This window comes from Apiospora phragmitis (assembly GCF_038363925.1).
Source record: "Apiospora phragmitis strain CBS 135458 chromosome Unknown utg000013l:1.0-2965645.0:1.0-2969333.0, whole genome shotgun sequence".
NCBI lineage: Eukaryota > Fungi > Ascomycota > Sordariomycetes > Amphisphaeriales > Apiosporaceae > Apiospora > Apiospora phragmitis.
In genome coordinates this window covers 973,822-993,604 of record NW_027117413.1, presented here as the reverse complement: position 1 = coordinate 993,604, position 19,783 = coordinate 973,822, and the positions used below count along the sequence as shown (strand labels likewise).

The window sequence follows — 19,783 nt, the reverse complement described above, 5'->3', positions numbered from 1 at the left end:
CTAAATCCAGCACAGGCCGTCGAGCTTAGACGATGGCCGAGGCCGTTGAGGCTACTCTACACTGCCCTGCCCGAGTCGGAAGGCCGCGAGTGGCTCTTGACCACCCACCGTATGTATAGTAAGAGCCGGTCAAGCAGGACCACCGCGACTTGAGCCAGGGAAAGCCCATGCACCGATTGGTGCCCGACAGACGAGATGCTCCGCCAGTCCGTGGCACGTTCCGTCTCCACTTCAGGGTGCCTAGATACCGTCTAATAGCCATGCTTTCGTGATCAGAAACGAATTTCGGCTGCTGTAGTCAAACCGCAAGGTCACGTCAATGTCCGGTTCTCAGACCTCCATGTTGGGCGAAAAAGGAGAAAGGAAAAGGAGAGCACGTTTCAAAGACATTCCCCTTCTGGTGTTCCATATTAACAGAAAAACCTGTTACCAGAGCGCTGCGAGTTGCCGGGCTTTGTTGGTCATGTTCTTCCATGGTCGATCCTGGTTCTCTCCACGTTTCGGGGTGGGGGGTAGGAGTGGAAGTGGATACTGAGATTATCGTGTGACTTTTCATGAACTCGTCCTGATATTCCTGCAAAATGGAATTCCGATCGATAGGGCAGGCCAGATCTCGCGAATCGTGATCTGTGACGTTCTTAACATGTCGGCGAATCGTTGAAGTTGGGTAACCGGGTAAGTATTCAGCTCGCCTGTTATCGCCTATATGCCGGCGAATTTTCATCGAGCCCCACGTCTGAGCGTTGGAGGAAATGAAACGTTGAACAACCGGTAATTATGGTACCGTCATCTTGGGTTGCGGGCCTCACGTTACCGGCTAAGTGCCGGGAGACTAACATGTTAATTCGCCAACGGTCGCCCCCACTCAGAAACTATAATAGAACAAGGTATTTGACTCGCAAGGTAAGACCGCCACTTCTCTGCTTTGCACTGCTCAGTTTCGGTTTCGTATGAGCAGTGTCTAGTTGTAGTCACTGCAATGCCCCTAAGTGTACTGAATTCTTTTTATGCATTAAATATTCACAGTATTTGTAATATGGTATCTCGCTAACGAGTTCTCTTCTGACACTATTATAGGAAGACCTGGGGGGATTGCTTGCTTATTAGACGGCCTTGACTCTCTGCAGGGTAATCCCCGGTTATGGCAGGGGTTGCCTGGAAGGCAGTAAACCTAAGTAAGTAAGTTAATCGCTATCGCAGATCTATGAAAACAACTTCCCGTTCGGCCCGCAACCTAAACACAAGACAAGAGCTTAATGGATAAAAGTCGTGGGAACTTGTCAAAAAGCTTGGAACCCACGTGCATGACTGACTAAGTCCTTACCATGCGGACGTGCAAGATACGCGACCCTGTTCAAACCAGGTACTGACTGTGTCAACCGAACAGTGGATAGAAGCAGCCGGGGGGGCGGGCGCTCTATAGGATACAGCGGTTGATCGGTGGCTGAGATTATAACCCGGAAGATTATGTACTGTGTCGCAGACCGACGACACACAGACCATAGTTCCTGTATTTCAGAGGCTGAGTGTGCCTGCACTGTGGATGAAACCCAATGATCTACTCCAGGGGCGAGCAATCGACGTACCAAGATCTATGCAGGTGATCATTAGTGCTTGCTACCGTGCTGGGGGGACAGGCGGAGCGCTAGGTCCGAGTGCTCTGATCAAAGCGCCCTGAACAGGACCTTCCATTCATTAATAATAATACATAAAATCTCTTCCCCAGCTCCAGACTTCCTTACACGCACATACGACTGGCGTTAGTTGTATACATAGATACACTCTTCGCTCCCAGGGCTCTGCTGGGCCGGCCACCCACGACCAGTAACTGCCGCCGAGATGGACATCAATCCCGTCGCCAACCCCGAACTCTTCTCCGACGAATCCGAAGCCGCGCTCCTTTACGTCATGATTACTATCCTGTTGGTCATCGCGTCCGTCGTCGTCGGTCTCCGCATCTACACCCGCGCCGTGGTGCTCGACCTCCTCAGCTACGATGACTGGCTCTGCCTGGTCTCTCTCTCCACGTATTGGGCCCTGGGAGGCACGGCGTTGAATTGTGAGTTCCGACTTTGCGTGTGTGTGTATAGCCTAAGAGAGGATTGGCAGGGCTGACTGGATCTATCTTGCACCCGACCGGTAGTGGTTGGCAAGGGTCTCGGGCGTCATGTCGGAACGCTACCTCAGCCTGATGGATTCCGCGACTACATGAAGGTTCGTTGTCAATCGTCACTGCTTTCTCTCATTGAAACACCCAGCCATCTAACGGTATTCTTCGCAATCACACAGACATTCTTTGTTCTGATCCTCTTCTATAACCTCGCTATCGCGTCGTTCAAATTCTGTTTGCTCGCCCAGTACTACCGCATCATCAGCGCCGGGAGGACGAGATATTTCGTCTTGGCCGCGACCGGGTTCGTCACTGCTTGGACATTGTGAGTGCTAGTCCATTACAATAAGTCTTCTTTCTGTGGCTTCACGTCTCACATTAATCTCCGTGCCACAGGTCACAAATATTTATAATCATATTTCAGTGTAAACCCATCTCGGGGTTCTGGGAGCCAGGCCCAGACGTGAAGTGCCTGCCAATATTCCCTGGCTGTAAGTTTCCCTCTCAATTCTCTCTTTTCAGGAGTCCGCTCTTGGCTAAACGCTGCTACAGGGTACTTCAACGCTGCGGGCAACATCACGGCAGACATCGTAGTACTGTTGCTCCCTTTACCGACTATCAGAGGTTTGAACCTGCCTCGGGCCCAGAAAGTAGTCCTTGGATTCATCTTCTGTCTTGGATTCTTGTAAGTTATCATTCTTGCTGATGTGTGCCGGACACTTGAACTGACAATTCCCCTTCAAACCACCAGAACATGTGCTATAAGCGCGATTCGAATCAAGTATCTACCGACGGGAATCGATATCACGTGGGAAATGCAGATACAACGGTAAGGGGAGAGAACAGACATCCGAAATTCCCCCACCCCTCCTACTCCTATGTCATGACACTGACACGCATCTTTTCTTATATCAGTTTTGGTCCATTGCCGAAGTATGCACCGGCATACTATGCGTGACGCTTCCTACCTTACGGCCACTGGCAATCAAGTGGTTCCCGCGCGTATTCCTATCGTTATCGCCGACGACGGCCAGCAGCCAACGCCAAGGCTCTCGTCGCTGGCAGCCCAAAGACCTCGAGAGCAGCGGCGCGCGGCGGGCGAAGAAGCGTTGGATCAGCCTCGGGCACAGCACCGACCACGACCACGAGGAAACGTTGGTGGCCCGCACGAACCCGGCCGCGTCGAGGAATCGGGACGACAAGGAGGAGGAGGAGGAACAGCAGAAAGGGCAGAACAGCCACAACAATAACAACGAGGGCGGCGGTGCCACCAGGCCTAATTACGGTCGGAGGCACAATTTCCTGGACGAGGTATCGGACGACAGTATAAATATCGAGCTGCACAATGTTGGACCCAAGAGCCGCCGCAGTGCTGGGCGACTCTCGTACCCGGGGGCCGTCTATAGTGGCGACCGGGCTGGGCGACGCGGACTGGCCACGTCGTAGAGATAAGTGCAGGTGATGGGTCGAAGCAGGGGAGGAAGAACTCGTTTAGGCGAGGACAAGAGGAAGAAGCTTTGACAGGGGTTGCGCTGTGAACTCGGCCGCTTATAATTATTATCAGTGTTTTTAGGCTTAGATCCCTTAGAACCTTACGTTTCGAATATCCTTATACCCAATATATAATTACCGCACCATATGTAACGTCCTTAGATAGATTATTACTTACGAATTATTCTGAAACCCTCAGAGCATTAGTTAGAGAAGCACTAATTACAACTCCTATATAATTTCCTATTAAACCTACTATGCCCTGTCAACAGCTGCCAGGCACGGTTAGATATATACCTGAAGTTTTACATTACCGACGCCGACAAGCGCATCGATCGCCCCCACAACACCAAAAAGGGGTGGAGCACCAAAAGGGGTGCAACACTAGCTGTTTGATTGCTTGATATCCTATCGCAAGTCTTCACATTGCCAGTCATCCCGCCCCCAGCCCGTCGTATGGACAGATGTAGTAGCTGAACAACATTTGGTTCAGGCAAAAACGGTGATGCGTGGCGGCCTGGGAGAATGAACGTCACTTCATAGAAAGCGACAACATGTGTTTGTTTATGAGTGCCGATTCACGTTAAAAAGAGATGCCGGGGAGCCCATACCACTGTAGACACATTCACGGTTTTCAAACCCGGTGAGCACACAAAAGAAAAAGGTACAAATGTGTCCGTCACTGGACTCGAACCAGCGTCGTCCGTGAATTACTGATATTAGTATCAACGGGTGCTTTACCATTAAGCTAAATGGACCTCTCATCTCAGCAGGTCTCATGTGTAACGGCGATCACTTTAATAGCCGTCATATGGCTTAGTGGTGTCTGTAACAAAGAGTGAATACAACGGGAAGGGGGGAGTACTTATACGAGCTCACTGCGCCAGTCCTCCTTGTTAAACTTGACACCACCTACCCACCAGGCCTAAGGCAAGAAAGGCAAGAGCCCTGGCTCGTCTCTTATGTATCGTAGCCTTTCAAATTGTATTCCAATCATTTGAATCATATCTCAAGCTTCAGTTCTACCTACTATATAACAATATCATTCCTATTCCTCTTCAATTTCGTTTCAATATCAGGTAAGCCCAACAGGGACAAGACACGTATAAAATACAATCTACCTAAAACGACTGATTGAATTATCCCAATACCCCATCATTACTGCAAGTCCTGAATCTCCAATAGCTCCCCATACCGCCGCCTAGCCCGGACCAGCTCATCATGAGAGCCTGACTCCACCACCCTCCCATGATCCAGCATGCAGATCAGGTCCGCCTTCTTGATGGTGCTGAGCCGGTGAGCCACGGCAATGGTGGTCCGGTGCTGGGACGCGAGCTCGAGCGCCTCCTGGACGACGCGCTCGGACTCGGTGTCCAGAGCCGACGTGGCCTCGTCCAACAACAAGATCTGCGGCTTCCGTAGCAGCGCCCGCGCGATCTCGATCCGCTGCTTCTGGCCGCCGCTCAGCATGCCGCCGCCGGGCCCGACCGTGGTCGCGAGGCCATTCGGGAGCGAGGCGACGAAGTCCGCGATGTTGGCCTGGCGGCACGCAGCCCAGATGGCTTCGTCCGGGACATCCTGACCGGGGAGGCCCATGGCGATGTTCTCCCGGATTGACGTGGAGAACAGCACTGCCTCTTGGCTGACGGGGGAAACCGATTTACGGTGCTCGTCTGAATCAGCCTTAGAGAGGTCCTGACCGTTCACGAGGATGGAGCCTGTGCTCGGGGTGTAGAACCGTTCGATCAGTGACAGAGTCGTGCTTTTCCCACAACCGCTGGGGCCTACCAAGGCGACAAACTGGCCAGTGTTGACATTCAGGCTGAAGTTGTCCAGGGCTGGGCGCGTTCTCCTAGATTGATAAGCAAACGTTACATTCTTGAACTGTATGTGGTAATGGCGCTGCCCCCCATCAACTGCTCCTGCATCTTGGTTTCCATTGGATTGGTTAGTAGGAGAAGGTTGAGTTTTCTTAGTAGGTCTTCGTTGCAAGATGGCGTCAATCTCACGGCCGGCGGTAATGGCCTTGCTCGCATCAGGCACGAATGCGAAGATGGACCCAGCGATCTGCGCGCCCGAGATCAATGCACCATAGCAGATGTAGACTTGGAACAGGGTGTACTCGCCGTCGAGCAGCAAGGTCCCGCCGTACCACAAGCCCAAAGCGCTGACAAAGTAGACGACGGACTGCGACGCGGCGTAGAGGCTGGACGCGCGCAGATGGAGCCCAGAGAATTCTCGGCCTGTTTGGCCAGGAACCCATCGTACCGCTCCAGGATGAAGTCCTCAAGGCCCAGGCTCGCCACGGTGCCGGCCGCTTTGACGATCTCGGTGGCAAACGACGCGGCGTCCACGCCGTTCTGCCGCGTCTGCGAATCGAAGATGGCCAGCATTTGTAGGCGAACCCAGCCACACGCCACGACCAGGGGGATCGTCGCCGAGCAGACCAAAGCCAGTTTCCAGCCTAACACCACGGATAATATGATGCCGCCGAAGATGTTGCAGAGGAAGCTCAACGTGCCACCAAGGATGGGACCGCTCAAGCCGGTCAGTGAGTCGGTACTCGTCGTCAGGATGGACAGCTAAGAGCCGGTCGAATTGGCGTCCTTGTCGAAGAACTCGACGTCTTGCGCGACAAGGAACGGAAACAGGAGTCTCTGGCCACTCGCTCCAATCTCGCTGTTGAGTAAGCAAATGCCAATCCCAAGCCAATGTAGAAAACGAAGATAACGGCCGCAATTGCAAGAAAGATTCCTGCCAGTAAGTTCACACGGCCGCGGAGCTTGTCATATTCCGATGAAGGCATAGAAAGGGCTCCAAGGGACTTCGCGAAGACGACAGATTGTCTATTATCACCAGGTCAGTCTCTTGGTCAGTTTCATTGCAACTTGGCCAGGGAATACCAACCCTGGTAACGACAAGCCAGCAACAATGGAACAGATCAGACCAAATAGCAAGTACCAACACTCGTTGCTGTTCATACGTATGATTAGTGCCAGGGTTCTTCCTAATCCCCATGACTTTGGACCTCCAGGCTTCTCGATGCGTTGTCGTTCACTGTGAAACTCCGCGTCAAGTATAAGGGGAGTATCGTCCTCTTCAGCAGGGACTATTGCTGACTTGATGAAACCCTCATCCGCCTCATCCGGTTCATCGTCCTGGTGGAGGCTTCGTATCTGTTGAGCACGGACTAAACGGGCATAGTGGCCATCCAGTGCCATCAGGTCGGCATGGGTTCCCTGTTCCACCACGGAGCCGTGAGACATGACAAAAATGTTGTCGGCATCTCGTATTGTGCTGAGTCGGTGAGAAATCACAATCGTCGTTCGATGCTGGGATGCTGTGTTCAATGCCGCCTGCACAAGGGATTCCGAAGTCGCGTCTAGAGCCGAGGTTGCCTCGTCGAGCAGAAGGATCTTGGGGTCTCTCATCAGAGCCCGCGCGATCGCGATCCGCTGTTTCTGGCCTCCCGAGATTTGCGTCGAATTCTCGCCTACCCTCGTTTGATAGCCGTCCGGCAGAGTCATGATGAAATCGTGAGCGTTTGCCATCTTGGCCGCCGAAGTGATTTGCTCTGTGAGCGCATCTCCTGAGATCTGTGTATCATCGGGATCGTAGCCAACTTTGCCGTAACGGATGTTCTCGTATATGGTGGTATCGAACAAGACCGGCTGCTGTCGGACCAGGCCCATTTGTTCGCGTAGCCATCGCAGATTGAGCGATTGTATGTCGACCCGATCCATGCCTTCCAGGTGATCAACCACGAATGTATTAGTGCTCCTCAAAGAATTAGTGAACACGAAATCATGGGGTTCTCACATATTTTCCCCGTTAGCAGGCTCGTAGAAGCGCTCCAACAGGTTGATGATGCTACTTTTTCCACTTCCCGAGGATCCCACTATTGCCGTCGTCTTCATGGCCGGGCAACTGAAAGAAATCTCCTTCATGACCTGCACATTCGGGCGCTTTGGGTAGATCATGCTTACCCCACGAAGCTCAATATTTCCCTGGAAGCCTTCGATGACAGCGCCAGTGGGATCAAAGGGGTCCTGCGGAGAGCGGCGAGTCATCTCTTGGAAGATGACGCTGGCGCTCGAGACGGAGAAAATGAGGGACTGAGCAGCAGGCGCAATCCTCACTATGGCAAATGCACCGATAACGACCACAATGGCAAGGGTAGAGACCTGGGCGACTGTCGCGCCGTCTTGCACCAGAAACTGGGAACCGGCCCAGAACGTGAGGGCGTGTACCGAGGACTGGAGGAGCTGACACCAAGCAGTGAAGAAGCCGAGGACACATAGTGCTTTGCGAGATGGTCGGCTCGCGCCCTTCAGGAAAGCGTCATATCTCTCGGCGAGAGTGTGCTGTATCCCGAGCGCGTATACCTGCCGTATGGACGAGAAGGTCTCATGAGCCAGGCCAGAGGCTTTCTCGCTCGCCAACTTTTCCTCTTTGTGGTACTTCACGACGCGGGCGCCGCTTAGCGAACCAAATAAGGCCATGAGAACGTAGATCGGGCTCACAACAAGGGCTATCTTCCAATGCACGACCATGGCAATAAGAAAAGCTGAAGAGAATGTCGCCATTGCCGTCAAAGCGATGGCTAGCTTGCTAGTGATGCCTTCTTGCACGTGTGTCATATCGGACATGATGCGCTTGGCGACCTCGCCGGGCTCGTGCGTGTCAAAGAAGGCCATGTTTTGCCGAATGATGGACTTGAGATAGGCATTTCGTAGGGCACGTGCGACGCGTTCCCCGACATAATAGAAGCCCACGGTGGATATGTAGATCAGGACGAAGATGGCGACGGCTAGATAAATCCAATAGAGCGTGAACCTGACAAGCTCTCGGCGCGGGTCTGCCTTGAGGGTTGATGATGATGCGTCGTGGTTCCCGAGGATACCCACGGTTTGACCGTAAACGACCTGCGCAGTGCTGGAGTTAATGAAAATGCTCCCCTCGTGTTTTCAGAGAAGCGGAACTACCATACGGAAATGAGGGGGTTCAACACGCCTCCGAGGATGGCGCAGATGAAACTGATCAAGATTATGAACTTGTCCCGCGGCGTCGAATAACTCTAGAGACTCTTTCTTGCGGAAGCTTCCGGAGCGTGACCATGGACTTGACGATCCAAAATCTTTTTGACCCTGTCATCTGAAATCCATCCTCCTTGACTGTAATGCTGGCGACACTGGAAGTTGCGCTCAAGTGCTACGGATCCAGGTAGGTTGGAAGGAGTGAGAGACGGAAGAAGGAGCAGAGGGTTCCACACCAACGAACTAGTGTTATCTGAAAGGCATAGACTAGATACTTACGTAAGTAAGCACTAAGTGCGCTTATGGTACTTCTCTCGATATCCAACTTCGGATTGAAACAGTTGCACCATGCCTACAATAAGAGTTCTACACATGCACTAATATCTATTTCGTATAAAAAGGAAACAGTTGATCCCCATATTCATTTCACCGCCCTCCTTGATCAGGTCACTGTGAGCCAGACCGTCGTCCGCTCCCTAGTCGATTGGCTTACTGGTGGTACTTTCGAGTGGCACCTTCCCTATCCGTCTTACCGGGCCTTAGCTCCCTGCTTGATTGGCTGTTAATAGCTACGGCTTGCATATGCCAAGGCGGGTTCTTTCCGTTCATCTGATTCCCGAAGAGAGGCTCACTCTCATTAGAGCATCTTATTGGGTAGCCTTCCTCGTCTGACCTACATGGCTTCACGGCATTAAACCGATTAGTGAACATCATCACAGCCGGTGTAGTTGGTCTCACCACGGTCCAGATCCCTACCGGGGCATCGGGCTCTCCCGACTCGGAGCCAATTCAGAGGTCAACGGGGGGCCCCTCACGACGATTGCTATCGACTCCTTCCAGGACAACAAGTAACAGGACAGATCTAGAACTATCAAAATAAGAGTTGTGTTTCTTGATTACTAGCTACTGCTACAGCTACCGATGGGAGAAGAAGTTGTCCTGTTCATACCTCTGTAGCCTTGAACACATGTGCAATACAGCAACAACCACTGCCTGGGAAAGGAGCGACGGCCACCATGATACTATGGATGGCAACGAAGGCGACTGCCTTCGCTAGCTGGACCGGAAAACGGCAGAAGAAAGTCCACCAGCAGAAGTTGAGATGGGAGAACGGAGGGGTCATGCCAGCTTCAATTGACGACGAACCATAAGCGTATAGAGGAGGGTGGTATCTATTATGATAGTTGGACTGGTTCGCGGAGCGGGTGTTATCGACCTTATATATGTTTGTATGTTTTGCTTTTCTGTGAGGGGAGCACTGAAGTGGCCAAGGGCATTGCATAATATCTAATATAACACAAGTGCAAGAAGGCATTAGTAGCAAGCTGACCATCGCGTCAACAGCCATGGCTATACTGTTATAAGCTTTTGTTACTGTCATAGAAGCCTTGCATTGGAAGATAACCCTTGTCTTGAGTTCGACCTACGTTCTCGTGTTAGGGATTAGGTTGGTACATAGTTGCCTTGGTTGAAGCACTGGTTGTGTGCCGTGGTGCTATTACTTATGTAGGTAGGTATGCTCAATCCCGATCAACTGGCAGACTGCTCCTCCGATAGTCAGTCCTACCATTATGGACAGGTTTTGCTCCCTCCTGCTTCCTGCCATACAGGGACCGGTTCTTCAGCCTACCGCCCAAGCGACGGCCACGATGTGCGGCAAGATGGAACGGCTGGATTTAGATAAATGGAATGCGCCAATGGTTATTCTTGTTCGGGCAACGCAAGGAGCTGAAACTTGACAAGGTTGATATGCTTCTTTTAAGGGTCCGCTCCAAGTGGGCCAGCTGAATGCCGGTTCGCAAGCTAGGCTGTCTTCATCTCGTGGCCGACAAGGGACTGCATCAAAACTCCAACACGTCCCATCGAACCCATGGAAATTCTTAACCTTAGATATGCATACGCGGCTGTGGATTATGGGGAAGCGAGAACCAGGATAAATCTATCATCCCAACTCCTGCCTTTACCTATGATGGTGTACTCCATAGTTCATTCTGTTACTGCATAGGATATGGATGAAGGAAGTAACAATTCTGCTACTACTTTCTTAGCCTCGAAGAAAGTCACGAGGATCTGACTAGCTCCAGGTAAAGTAAGTATAGGCCTGTTCGACTATTCAGGCGCACTAACTCAATGTGGGTGGATCAAGATGGCCGGGATAGCAAGACAGCTCATCGTAACAGTGCCTGCCCCTTCGCACCAGCCGCTGTTAAAAAAAACGAATCTAAGAGATACTTATTCTTTTCTTTAATAACCAAGAGACGTGCACGAAACGTCGCAGTCGGCGCTTGGCGATGTGACCCAGCAGGTTGGGACAAACTCGGTCAAGAGTGGGCCGCCCCTGAAACCCGTCTCATCATCTTAGCTTAGGGGCGGGCTAATCCTACCCAATCTCAACTTCCCAACCTCCATCCGGTCTTTTCGTGGTGCATTGCATCCCTTGGCAACCACTGACAGGAGCAGATCCCGCCAATCAAAGCTCGTGGCTAACAGATCCCCTTACCCATTCCAGGAGCTTCAGGGGTCAGTCCTCGCAACAACCCTGTCGAACAACACCCCAATCTGGAGTCATGTGGTAGCAGCAAGACCGCTCGAGCTACGCCGTGTCACCCGGACGATGCGATGTGCACTTGGCCTCCGTATAAAGGCCTGAGGCCGTCGCCTCCAATGTGCCCAGGAGTCTGAAAGAAGCATTCCATTCTCTCAACCCAGCTTATTTGACATAAGTTTAATACTTTCCAGGGCCGGCCTCTTCCCATTCCCTAGTACGATACCAATTACGCCAACCAGCAACTGTCATAATCAAATACGATACCAAACCAGCCCTCAAGATGCAGTTCACTATTCTCCCCGTCATCGTCGCCCTGGCCGGCCTCGCTAGCGCCGGCTTCGTCGAAGACCAGAGCGCCGGCCTCGCCCGCCGCCAGTCCAACGCCAACCGGCCCGTGCCCTCGGGCTCCTGCTGCGTCGCCAACACCAGCCTGAAGCAAGACTTCTGCAACGTCAACGGCCAGCAAGGCAAATGCGTCCCTTCGGGCAGCGCCAACTGTGAGTATTAAACCCCCGCAGTACCACCCTCTCTCTGGTGGCTCGGAAATTGACGAGGTGTAACTAACCTGTGAGTAGGCGGTGACCGCTTGACCTGTGTCGCCACCCAGAACCTCGTGTGCGACCCCAACCGCACCGAGCGTGGCCGCGAATTCTGCCGCGAGAAATAGGGGCGATTCTCTACTGGGTTAATGATCTGAGCTGGAAAGTTGTAATTAGTGGGCCGTATGATAAACTAATAATGGAATTATGTGCCCCTGGAAACTCTTGCATGTGCTCCTCCACCTGCTTGTATTAGCAGCCGTAAAGCAAACTCATACGAGTAAACATAGCAACTCTGATTTCGCGATGCTCGATTTCAATACGAGTTGCGATTTCGTTTGAGTAATATGGAATTGACTTCGAGTGCTGCAAAAGCATCACGATCAGTTCTGATCCTCGTGTCGGGAACCATGTCGGCCTAGGAATCTGTCTGGATCTTGGCCGCTGAAAGGTTGGCCCATATCAATACTTACATGCCGCGACACTCATACTCTTCCTCTGATCCCTCAAACCAACTTGACCGCTTTCTGACTTTCGATGTCGTCTCACCGACCCGTCTCCCTAATCCGACAGTGCTCCCTAGAGGCGGCTGATCATACCCTCTTAGGGCGGCACAACGTACTCCTCCAGACCTAAATCTCACAGATATGGTGGATGGGATGCATCTTCTGGGCCATTTCGAATGAATATGATAGACACCCTACAGTAGCTATACAAGCTATCGGGTGTGCTCATGTCAACCCTTGTGAAAAGACAAGGGTTGCTACTGTAGCATAGCAGCTTATAGCAAAGACTCACGTCTGCATAAGGCTGAGGCCTTGGGATGGACGACAAATTAAGGCTTACTATCATTATTACTATCCGGCCCGTGCCGAACCTTCTTTCTTGCCGAGCCTTCTTTCCTGCCGAATCCAAGGCTGTCAATGCACCAACCGAAACCACCATGATTGGCAACCAACTAACCATACAGCCTTGGTGAGCCACCAACCAAGAGCCTTTTGGTGTATCACACCAATTAACCAAGAGATTACCTTAGTGAGCCACCACCTGGTGGTGTTTAGGTGTATTAGGTTAATGTAAGGCTTTTTTCGCTTATTAATTATAGCTCGCTACTTTTTTAATATTATAATTATAAAAACCTTGTTAACGCTTTAATTTTAATATAAAGCCGGTATTATTTATAAAATTAACTCGATATTTTTATTAATTATAATAAAAATAATAAATAAAATAAATAATAAAGTAATATATATTAATATATAGTTATAATAATAAAGTTAATAAGTAAAATAAATAACTTAATATTAAATAATATAAATTAGTTAATTAATTAATTAACTATTAATTAATTAAACTATAAGCTTTTAAATAATTAAAAACATTAATTAATTAACTAGTTAATTAATATAGTTAATATATTAATAACTTAAGTCGAATCTTTTTATAAACTAAACCTTTTAATTTAATTAAAACTAACGTATCTTATAAGCGAATATCTTATATAAGCGAATGTCTTATTCTTTTACACCTTTTTTAATAAAATATAAGTTAATTTTACCACAACGTATTTAATATATTATAATTAATCGGAATCCTTATCTCTAAATACGTTTATATTATTCTAATAAGTGCGCGTATTATACCCGAGTTTTCCGTAGATTTTATAGCGTTATAAGCGTGTTTTAAACGTCCTCGTATAATTACTCTTTCGACGCGATTCGTTTTATAACTATTTATTAACGTCCTTTTAAAATTATAAGTTTTTTTTAGCTTATATACGAAGTAATCTTTTATTTTATAGCCGTTTCTTTTTTATACGGCGGCGCTGGCTAAGTATCTTATTTACTTTTCGAAGTGTCGCGTTCTTACCTTTTAAAAGAGTAACTCGGTATATAATATACGTTATAACTTTTACGATTTAATTAAAACTAATTAAAATAAATATCGGAAAGTTATTTTAATACTATACGATACGGTTTTAAACGTATTCGGTTTAAGATTAAACCTTAATCGAGTTGTTTAAGGTTTTTAATTCTTAAAGAATAAGTAGGCCGTAAAACGTCCCCGGAGGTATTAAAATACGTAACTTTATATCTAATTATGAAATAATATATTCTAGATAGTACGGGACGAGTCTTATCTTTCGAAAGCTTCCTTATATATTCGAAACGGTGAAAGTCGCTTAGAACGCTTTTAAAAACGCTAGTAGGAAGCCCTCTTTTAAAATATAAGTAATATACGCCCGTATAAAACATTTAATTTCTTTTTTATACGCCTTTTTTAATATATAAAAACAGCTGATATTAAGAGGTTAAAGCTTATATAATAAATAAGAAAATATATAAAGTATAATAATCGAGTTCTTTTTATAATAAAGTTTAAAAGCTATTAAATAATAACTTTTATAACCGTTTAAGATTAAAAAGCGATAACGACTTTTTATACGAGACTTAATATATTAATTAAAATATCGAATTTAATCCTCGCTTTTTTTATTTATAGTTTAGTTATTTTTAATAATTATAATTATTTAATTCTTCGGTAATGGGCTGTTTTTATATTAAGGAAAGAGGTACGTTTTTTTAATAAAGATAATATATGGAGGGATGGCGTAACCGTGTAATCTAACGCTATAAATAATTATAACTTATTCCCGGTTCTTTTATTATATTACCCTAAGCCTTCCGCGTTAATTGAAGGTGGTTACGATTATTTCGGACGAGATTTAGCTTATAAGAAAGCCGGTTTTATTAAAATTATAAATATTCTCTTTTTAAATCTCGTATTTATAAATTATATTCCGTACGAGGGTAAATTATGCGCGATACGCGTCGGGATTTTTATAAAGGACTTTTTAATAATTAATTCTTTAATTAAAACGCGTTTAGAGGTTTAGTTATTATTATACGAAATTAAAAGTTTAATTAACGCCGACACGTCCCGCGTCGCGTAAACTAAATAATCGATTCGCTATATCTTTTATATTATTTAGCCGAGGAGGAAACGATTACGTATTTAAATTAATAATATATTAAATAATCGCATTTTCTTTAAAATTTAAAAGCTTTCGAAAATTCGTAAATATTTCGCGTCGTATAAGTTAATTATTTCGTTTACGCTATAAAGTTTTTAATAAGACGTAATAAATTAATATAGCCTTTTATATATTTAAAGTTAAGTTTTTTTAAAGCGCTTAAAACGCTAGAATTATATTACTCTCTTTTTAAAGTTATAATATTTTTAAACGTAAAAGAATATAAAAAAAGGTTAAGGCTATAAGGAAATTTATAAAAGTGGGACATTCGCTTGTGTGGGATATTCGCTTATAGGATACGTTACCTTTAAAAGTAAAGCTCGTTTAGTTTAGAGCAGATCTTAAGCTTATAATACATTTCGGCCTTATAATCAACTTAAAGTTAAAGTAAGCACTATTTCCCGAGAAAGCTTTGCATACATTATATATAAGTATGTGAGTCTCTTCACACTCTTCGTCAACTACCTTATCCTCACTTCGAATAAAACGCCATAACATAGCAATCGACACTATCTGACCAAGATTGGCCCTTACTTCCGCTATTTCACTTACTCACATCAGAACGTTCTATCATCATGTCTTACACAGCCACCAAGTGTGCCATTCGGTCCAAGCAATTTGGCACCTTCCTCTCTGTTATTCCCATTGGACTGAATAAAACCTGAGAGTGGTGGAGGAGGCAAGGTCAGCTGCTCCAAGGCCATTGGAGACAGCGAAACCCTGTATCTTGAGAGATACGAGGATGGCAGATACTCTGTAAGAAGCCTCACAAGCACACCTAGTCATGTCACGGTTTACTGTCGGGAAGACACTATTCGTTTTCTCTTGAAATGGGTTCAAGGAGTGTTGCTTTAACTAACTTGAATCTCAGATCCGGGCATCGGGTAGTCCAGGCGTTTACTTGCGGCTTGATGGGAATGCTGTCGCCAAGGAGAAGAAGAAGATCGGTCCAGGCGCTGGCGTCTCGTCAACTGCCAATTTTGGAGCACCGCAGATCCCAAAAGGGACACGTATGAATTATTCCGAATTCGCAGAACCTCTGGCGATGCTTCGAATGCTTTCGAGTCCATCAAATTCCCCGAAGTTTTCCTTCGATCAAACGGCAAGATTGTAAATGGTCAGTGGGGGTCCGAGAGCTATGAGGAGTTCTACATTATCTATTTAGACTAGATGGAAGCCAATGCACATGCCATATAGCGCGGAGCTACGACTATGTGCAGGATCGTACTTGGGCGGGCGTTCTGGGTTATCCGGACAAAGGTTGGAAGATCAGATATAGTCTTGATGGCGGTTTTCCCACCGGGTTTTCCCGACATCTTAATGCAAATGCAAAGATTACGGTAATGTGTACCTGATATTTAGACGAGGAAAAAGAAAGCCATTATGGCGTCATGATGGGCGAAGTTGCTTCAACGGTTAAAAGTTTAGCTACGTGGGGCCCGGGCGTTCTGTTCTGTTCTGCCCGGGCAGGATTCTAATTGCCGGCGGGGCAACAGGAAAACATCTCATCGGGCAACAAGACAGACTCCGCCCTGATCATCCATCCACGGGCAAAGATGTACGTCGGACGTCCCCTCCATCAATCAAATCAATCCACACATCCGGAGGCATTTTCCCGCGAGCAATGATGGCGTCGTCTCCTGCCGACAGCGACAGGAGCCAGCAGGAGGAGATTCTCCGAGAGCACATCAGCCGGTCGCTGGTGGAGCAGCTGAGGAATTCCAATTTCGACTGGACCGCCCTCCAGAGCCTGCAGAACCCCGTGCTACGCATTGAAGCATGTCTCGAGGAACGTCCCGCGCACCTCATCCGCCAATCAACGCCGGGCATGGTGGTTTCGGTAGCACATCCATATCCCCTCCAATTGAACGATTCGTCGTTGAAAGCTTGCATCATCGTACTAATCAACCTTCGCGCCACCGCAGCATTTTGTGGATCTGTCGAGCATCGCGAGCATTCAATCGCCTTCGCCCGTGACTGCTACTGCCACGCCCAACGCGCAGATCATTCCAGACTCGCCCAGCTTGGAGAAGCCCGGCGTCATTATACCCCTCAGCACATGATGCTCATCGATTGGATAACCCAGCTAAAGCGGAGCACGCCGCCACGGTCTCTGACGGCCTGTCGACGGCGGGCAACTCGCGCAACGTCACCCCTGAGCCTTCGCCCGAGAGCAATCAGCGAAAGGACTTGAGTGGGCTTCGACCCGCCAAGGTAAACGCTGCATCTTTCGAGGCCGAGGCGGATAGCCAGCGGCAGATCCATAGCGGCGACAAGTTCCCGAAGCGTCGCAAGGTCAAGCCGGTCGGACACTTCCTGAAGCCTTCGACACTGGACAAACTCATCGGCGGCATATGGGAACAGATCCACGGCGACATCGATTTGAGTCCGCGACATCTGCAGGGTCCTTGGCAGATTGAGGACCAGGATGGGCAAGCTAGCAACCGATTGACGGTCATGCCCAGCCACCAAGAGCAGCAACAACATGGCGACCTCAGCCGGTCCGCCACCCGCCCCCCGGACAGCTCCTTCAGCCAGAGCAACGCGTTCTGCCGCCAAGTGACGCAGGCGAGCCGCGCCTGCCGCTCCCTCGAGGTCATCGTGCAGGCGCGCTGGGTCGAGCACTTCGAGGAGTACGTCGACAGCTGCGCCGCCGCCAGCCCGGCCGTGTCGCGGACCAAGCACAACAAGGCGGCGATCCAGCAGGCGTGCGCCGACTTCGGCTGGACGGAGAAGGAGCTGCGCAACAAGATGTACATATGGCGCGGCTACAAGGAGATCAAGGACGCCGGCGGCTGGACCACGCTCATCTTCAGCGGCATGGGCATCTACCGCTTCTGCAAGTACCGCATCGGCTTCGACCCCGACAGCCTGGGCCGCCTACGCAGCCTGCGGCCCGCGCTCGAGGTCGCCGCCGACACCCTGCACCCGCACTGGCGCCAGCTACCCGCCGTCGTCGGCGAGCCGTGCGACCGCGTCTACACGGGCCACCCCCACGACTGGGTCGTCGCGCTCGACGGCTCGCGGCCCGTACCGCTGCGCAACACGTACCTGCAGTGGAACCCGGACTTCGCCTTCCGCCAGATCGACGATTCCGTCATCGACCACGCCGCCTGGGGAGGGGACGACCCTCGCTGGATGCCGCCGACCGGGGCAGCGATGTTGCGGCAAGGCGGTGGACAAATCGAAGCCCTGCCTACCTGCGAGACCCTGCGGCAAGGAGCAGTCCGACGTCCCCAGCCGGAACGCCTGCTACTGTTTCCCGTCCCTTTTCGGCTGCACCAAGACTAACCCGAGCCCCGTGCTCGTGTTCCGGACCCCGACGGCCGCAACAACGGCCTCCTGGCCCTATGCGCCTTCGAGCGGGGCGCACCCGTGGGGGAGTTCGTCGGGCTCGTGACGCGGGGCTACCAGGACGTCGACGTCTTCGAGAGCAGCCTGACGACTCCGTCTTCCACGTCCCCCTACTCGGCAGCCGGCGGCACATCCTCGTCCGGGTCGGGGGTTGCGGGGAGGACCGAGAAGTACCAGATCTGGCAGGGCAGCCAGGGCAACTTCACGCGCTTCGTGAACCATAGCTGCAACCCCAACGCCCAGTACCACCGCTTCACCTGGATGAACACGCAGCGTGTCATCCTCGTCAGCAAGGGCATCGAGGCCGGCGCCGAGGTCACGGTCGACTACGGGGACAAGTACTGGAAGGGGCTGGACAAGAAGTGCTTGTGCGGCGAGAGCTGCTGTCGGTATCGGAGGACAAATATGTAAATAAAGTGGGAATAGGAATGTTTTGATAGAGGCTGCATCACCGTAGATGGGGAAACAAAAATAGAAATAAAGGAGGACACGAGCAGGATTCAAACCTTTGTTTCCAAAGGAAATCGATATCTGGGATCATGGCTAATTCAAGTCTATCACATTAGATCACTCCGTCATCGTGTGTTAAATCGGACCGGTTCTTATTGCTGATGTGGGCTTTGCTGAAATGAAAAGTAGTATCAATATCCTGGGTATCCCCTTTAATGAAGAAAACGGGAGCTATTGTGCTAAGAGAGAAACGGACATTCAGCGGATAGCCCCCTGTTCCGTTTTTACCAGCTCCGGTATATCAACCAGGGGCTGTCGCCGCTGTGTTAAGCTTAATCATTACTGCCCATCTCCCAAGGCATCCTTGGATGATTGTCCACATCCAAACTCATTCAGGCATGTCCCGGCCAACTGGTTGCTTGCCACGGCATAAATGGGGGAAACATGTCGAACCAACAACAATGGAAACATTCCGCTGTCCCGAGTTATTTGAACCGTCCCGTTCCTCGACTTAAGTTGCTTATCTACCCCTTCAACCAGGTCCCATGTTTTCGAGTCGCGGATAACTAGACTATACGAGCTTCAGAACGATACGAGCACTTTCCCGCCACCATCAACGTCCGCAACCAGAAATGTCCGTCACTTATCGATAACCAGTTAGTCGTCTTCTAATACAGCTAGAAGACGAGAAAAGGGGAGGAATATGAACAGTAACTTTAAACCTTACGATTACGAGAGCGGTAGTAGTTTCTTAGGCGCCTATACGGTTACGAACCAGTACGAGCAACCAAAACGATCCCCGAAAAGGATAAAGACAAAGGGAAACCAACGGTGAAGAAGAAATCCGAGACACCCAGCTCTAAGCGCGACAGTAAGGAGTCGTCTAGAACTCCGAGCCGGTCTGGGTAGAGGCGTCCCAAAAGGTCCAGATAATGGATGGTGGGCAAGAGAACACCAAGCCTTGTCACGGTGGCGACTCTTCACCCGTCTGCTGCGAGCCTGGGTCTCCGTGTGCCTACTGTCGAACTGCCCTGGTTGTGATTGGGATTTGGGAGATACTCAAAACCATACCATCCCTGTACCTCGATTATATCACTCTCTGCTTATAGAGATGGTATCCCTTTCCGACACCAAGCTTAATACAGCATCGAGCCCATTCGACCCCATGATCGAACATTCACTCGACTAAGATGCCAGCCAGTATGGAGGTTGACCTAAAAG

The 19,783-nt window shown here is 49.5% G+C and overlaps 5 protein-coding genes across 5 annotated transcripts; 4 read left to right on the top strand and 1 right to left on the bottom strand.

Annotated features, from left to right (window-relative positions):
* Positions 1 to 1,797: 1,797 nt before the first annotated feature.
* On the top strand, positions 1,798 to 3,556 carry PG994_014055 (uncharacterized protein; the record flags this gene model as incomplete). Its single annotated transcript, XM_066865464.1, has 5 exons — positions 1,798 to 2,059; positions 2,144 to 2,435; positions 2,507 to 2,601; positions 2,663 to 2,795; positions 2,932 to 3,556. Coding segments are annotated over 5 exons (1,407 nt in total), but the record flags the coding sequence as incomplete, so codon positions are not given.
* A 1,203-nt stretch (positions 3,557 to 4,759) lies between these two features.
* Positions 4,760 to 9,985, bottom strand: PG994_014054 (ABC multidrug transporter; the record flags this gene model as incomplete). The annotated part of the gene is made up of 6 exons (XM_066865463.1): positions 4,760 to 5,807; positions 5,861 to 6,183; positions 6,372 to 6,447; positions 6,722 to 7,378; positions 7,421 to 8,526; positions 9,968 to 9,985. 6 exons carry the CDS (start codon positions 9,983 to 9,985, stop codon positions 4,760 to 4,762), a joined length of 3,228 nt encoding a protein of 1,075 aa, XP_066708592.1.
* Positions 9,986 to 11,465: 1,480 nt separating this feature from the next.
* PG994_014053 (uncharacterized protein) lies at positions 11,466 to 11,852 on the top strand (the record flags this gene model as incomplete). Its single annotated transcript, XM_066865462.1, has 2 exons — positions 11,466 to 11,682; positions 11,761 to 11,852. 2 exons carry the CDS (start codon positions 11,466 to 11,468, stop codon positions 11,850 to 11,852), a joined length of 309 nt encoding a protein of 102 aa, XP_066708591.1.
* A 3,481-nt stretch (positions 11,853 to 15,333) lies between these two features.
* On the top strand, positions 15,334 to 15,928 carry PG994_014052 (uncharacterized protein; the record flags this gene model as incomplete). Its single annotated transcript, XM_066865461.1, has 4 exons — positions 15,334 to 15,353; positions 15,427 to 15,514; positions 15,630 to 15,724; positions 15,793 to 15,928. The coding sequence occupies 4 exons, from the start codon at positions 15,334 to 15,336 to the stop codon at positions 15,926 to 15,928; spliced, it is 339 nt and encodes a 112-aa protein (XP_066708590.1).
* A 457-nt stretch (positions 15,929 to 16,385) lies between these two features.
* Positions 16,386 to 18,523, top strand: PG994_014051 (uncharacterized protein; the record flags this gene model as incomplete). Its single annotated transcript, XM_066865460.1, has 4 exons — positions 16,386 to 16,589; positions 16,684 to 16,797; positions 16,856 to 17,983; positions 18,056 to 18,523. 4 exons carry the CDS (start codon positions 16,386 to 16,388, stop codon positions 18,521 to 18,523), a joined length of 1,914 nt encoding a protein of 637 aa, XP_066708589.1.
* Between the last annotated feature and the right edge of the window lie 1,260 nt (positions 18,524 to 19,783).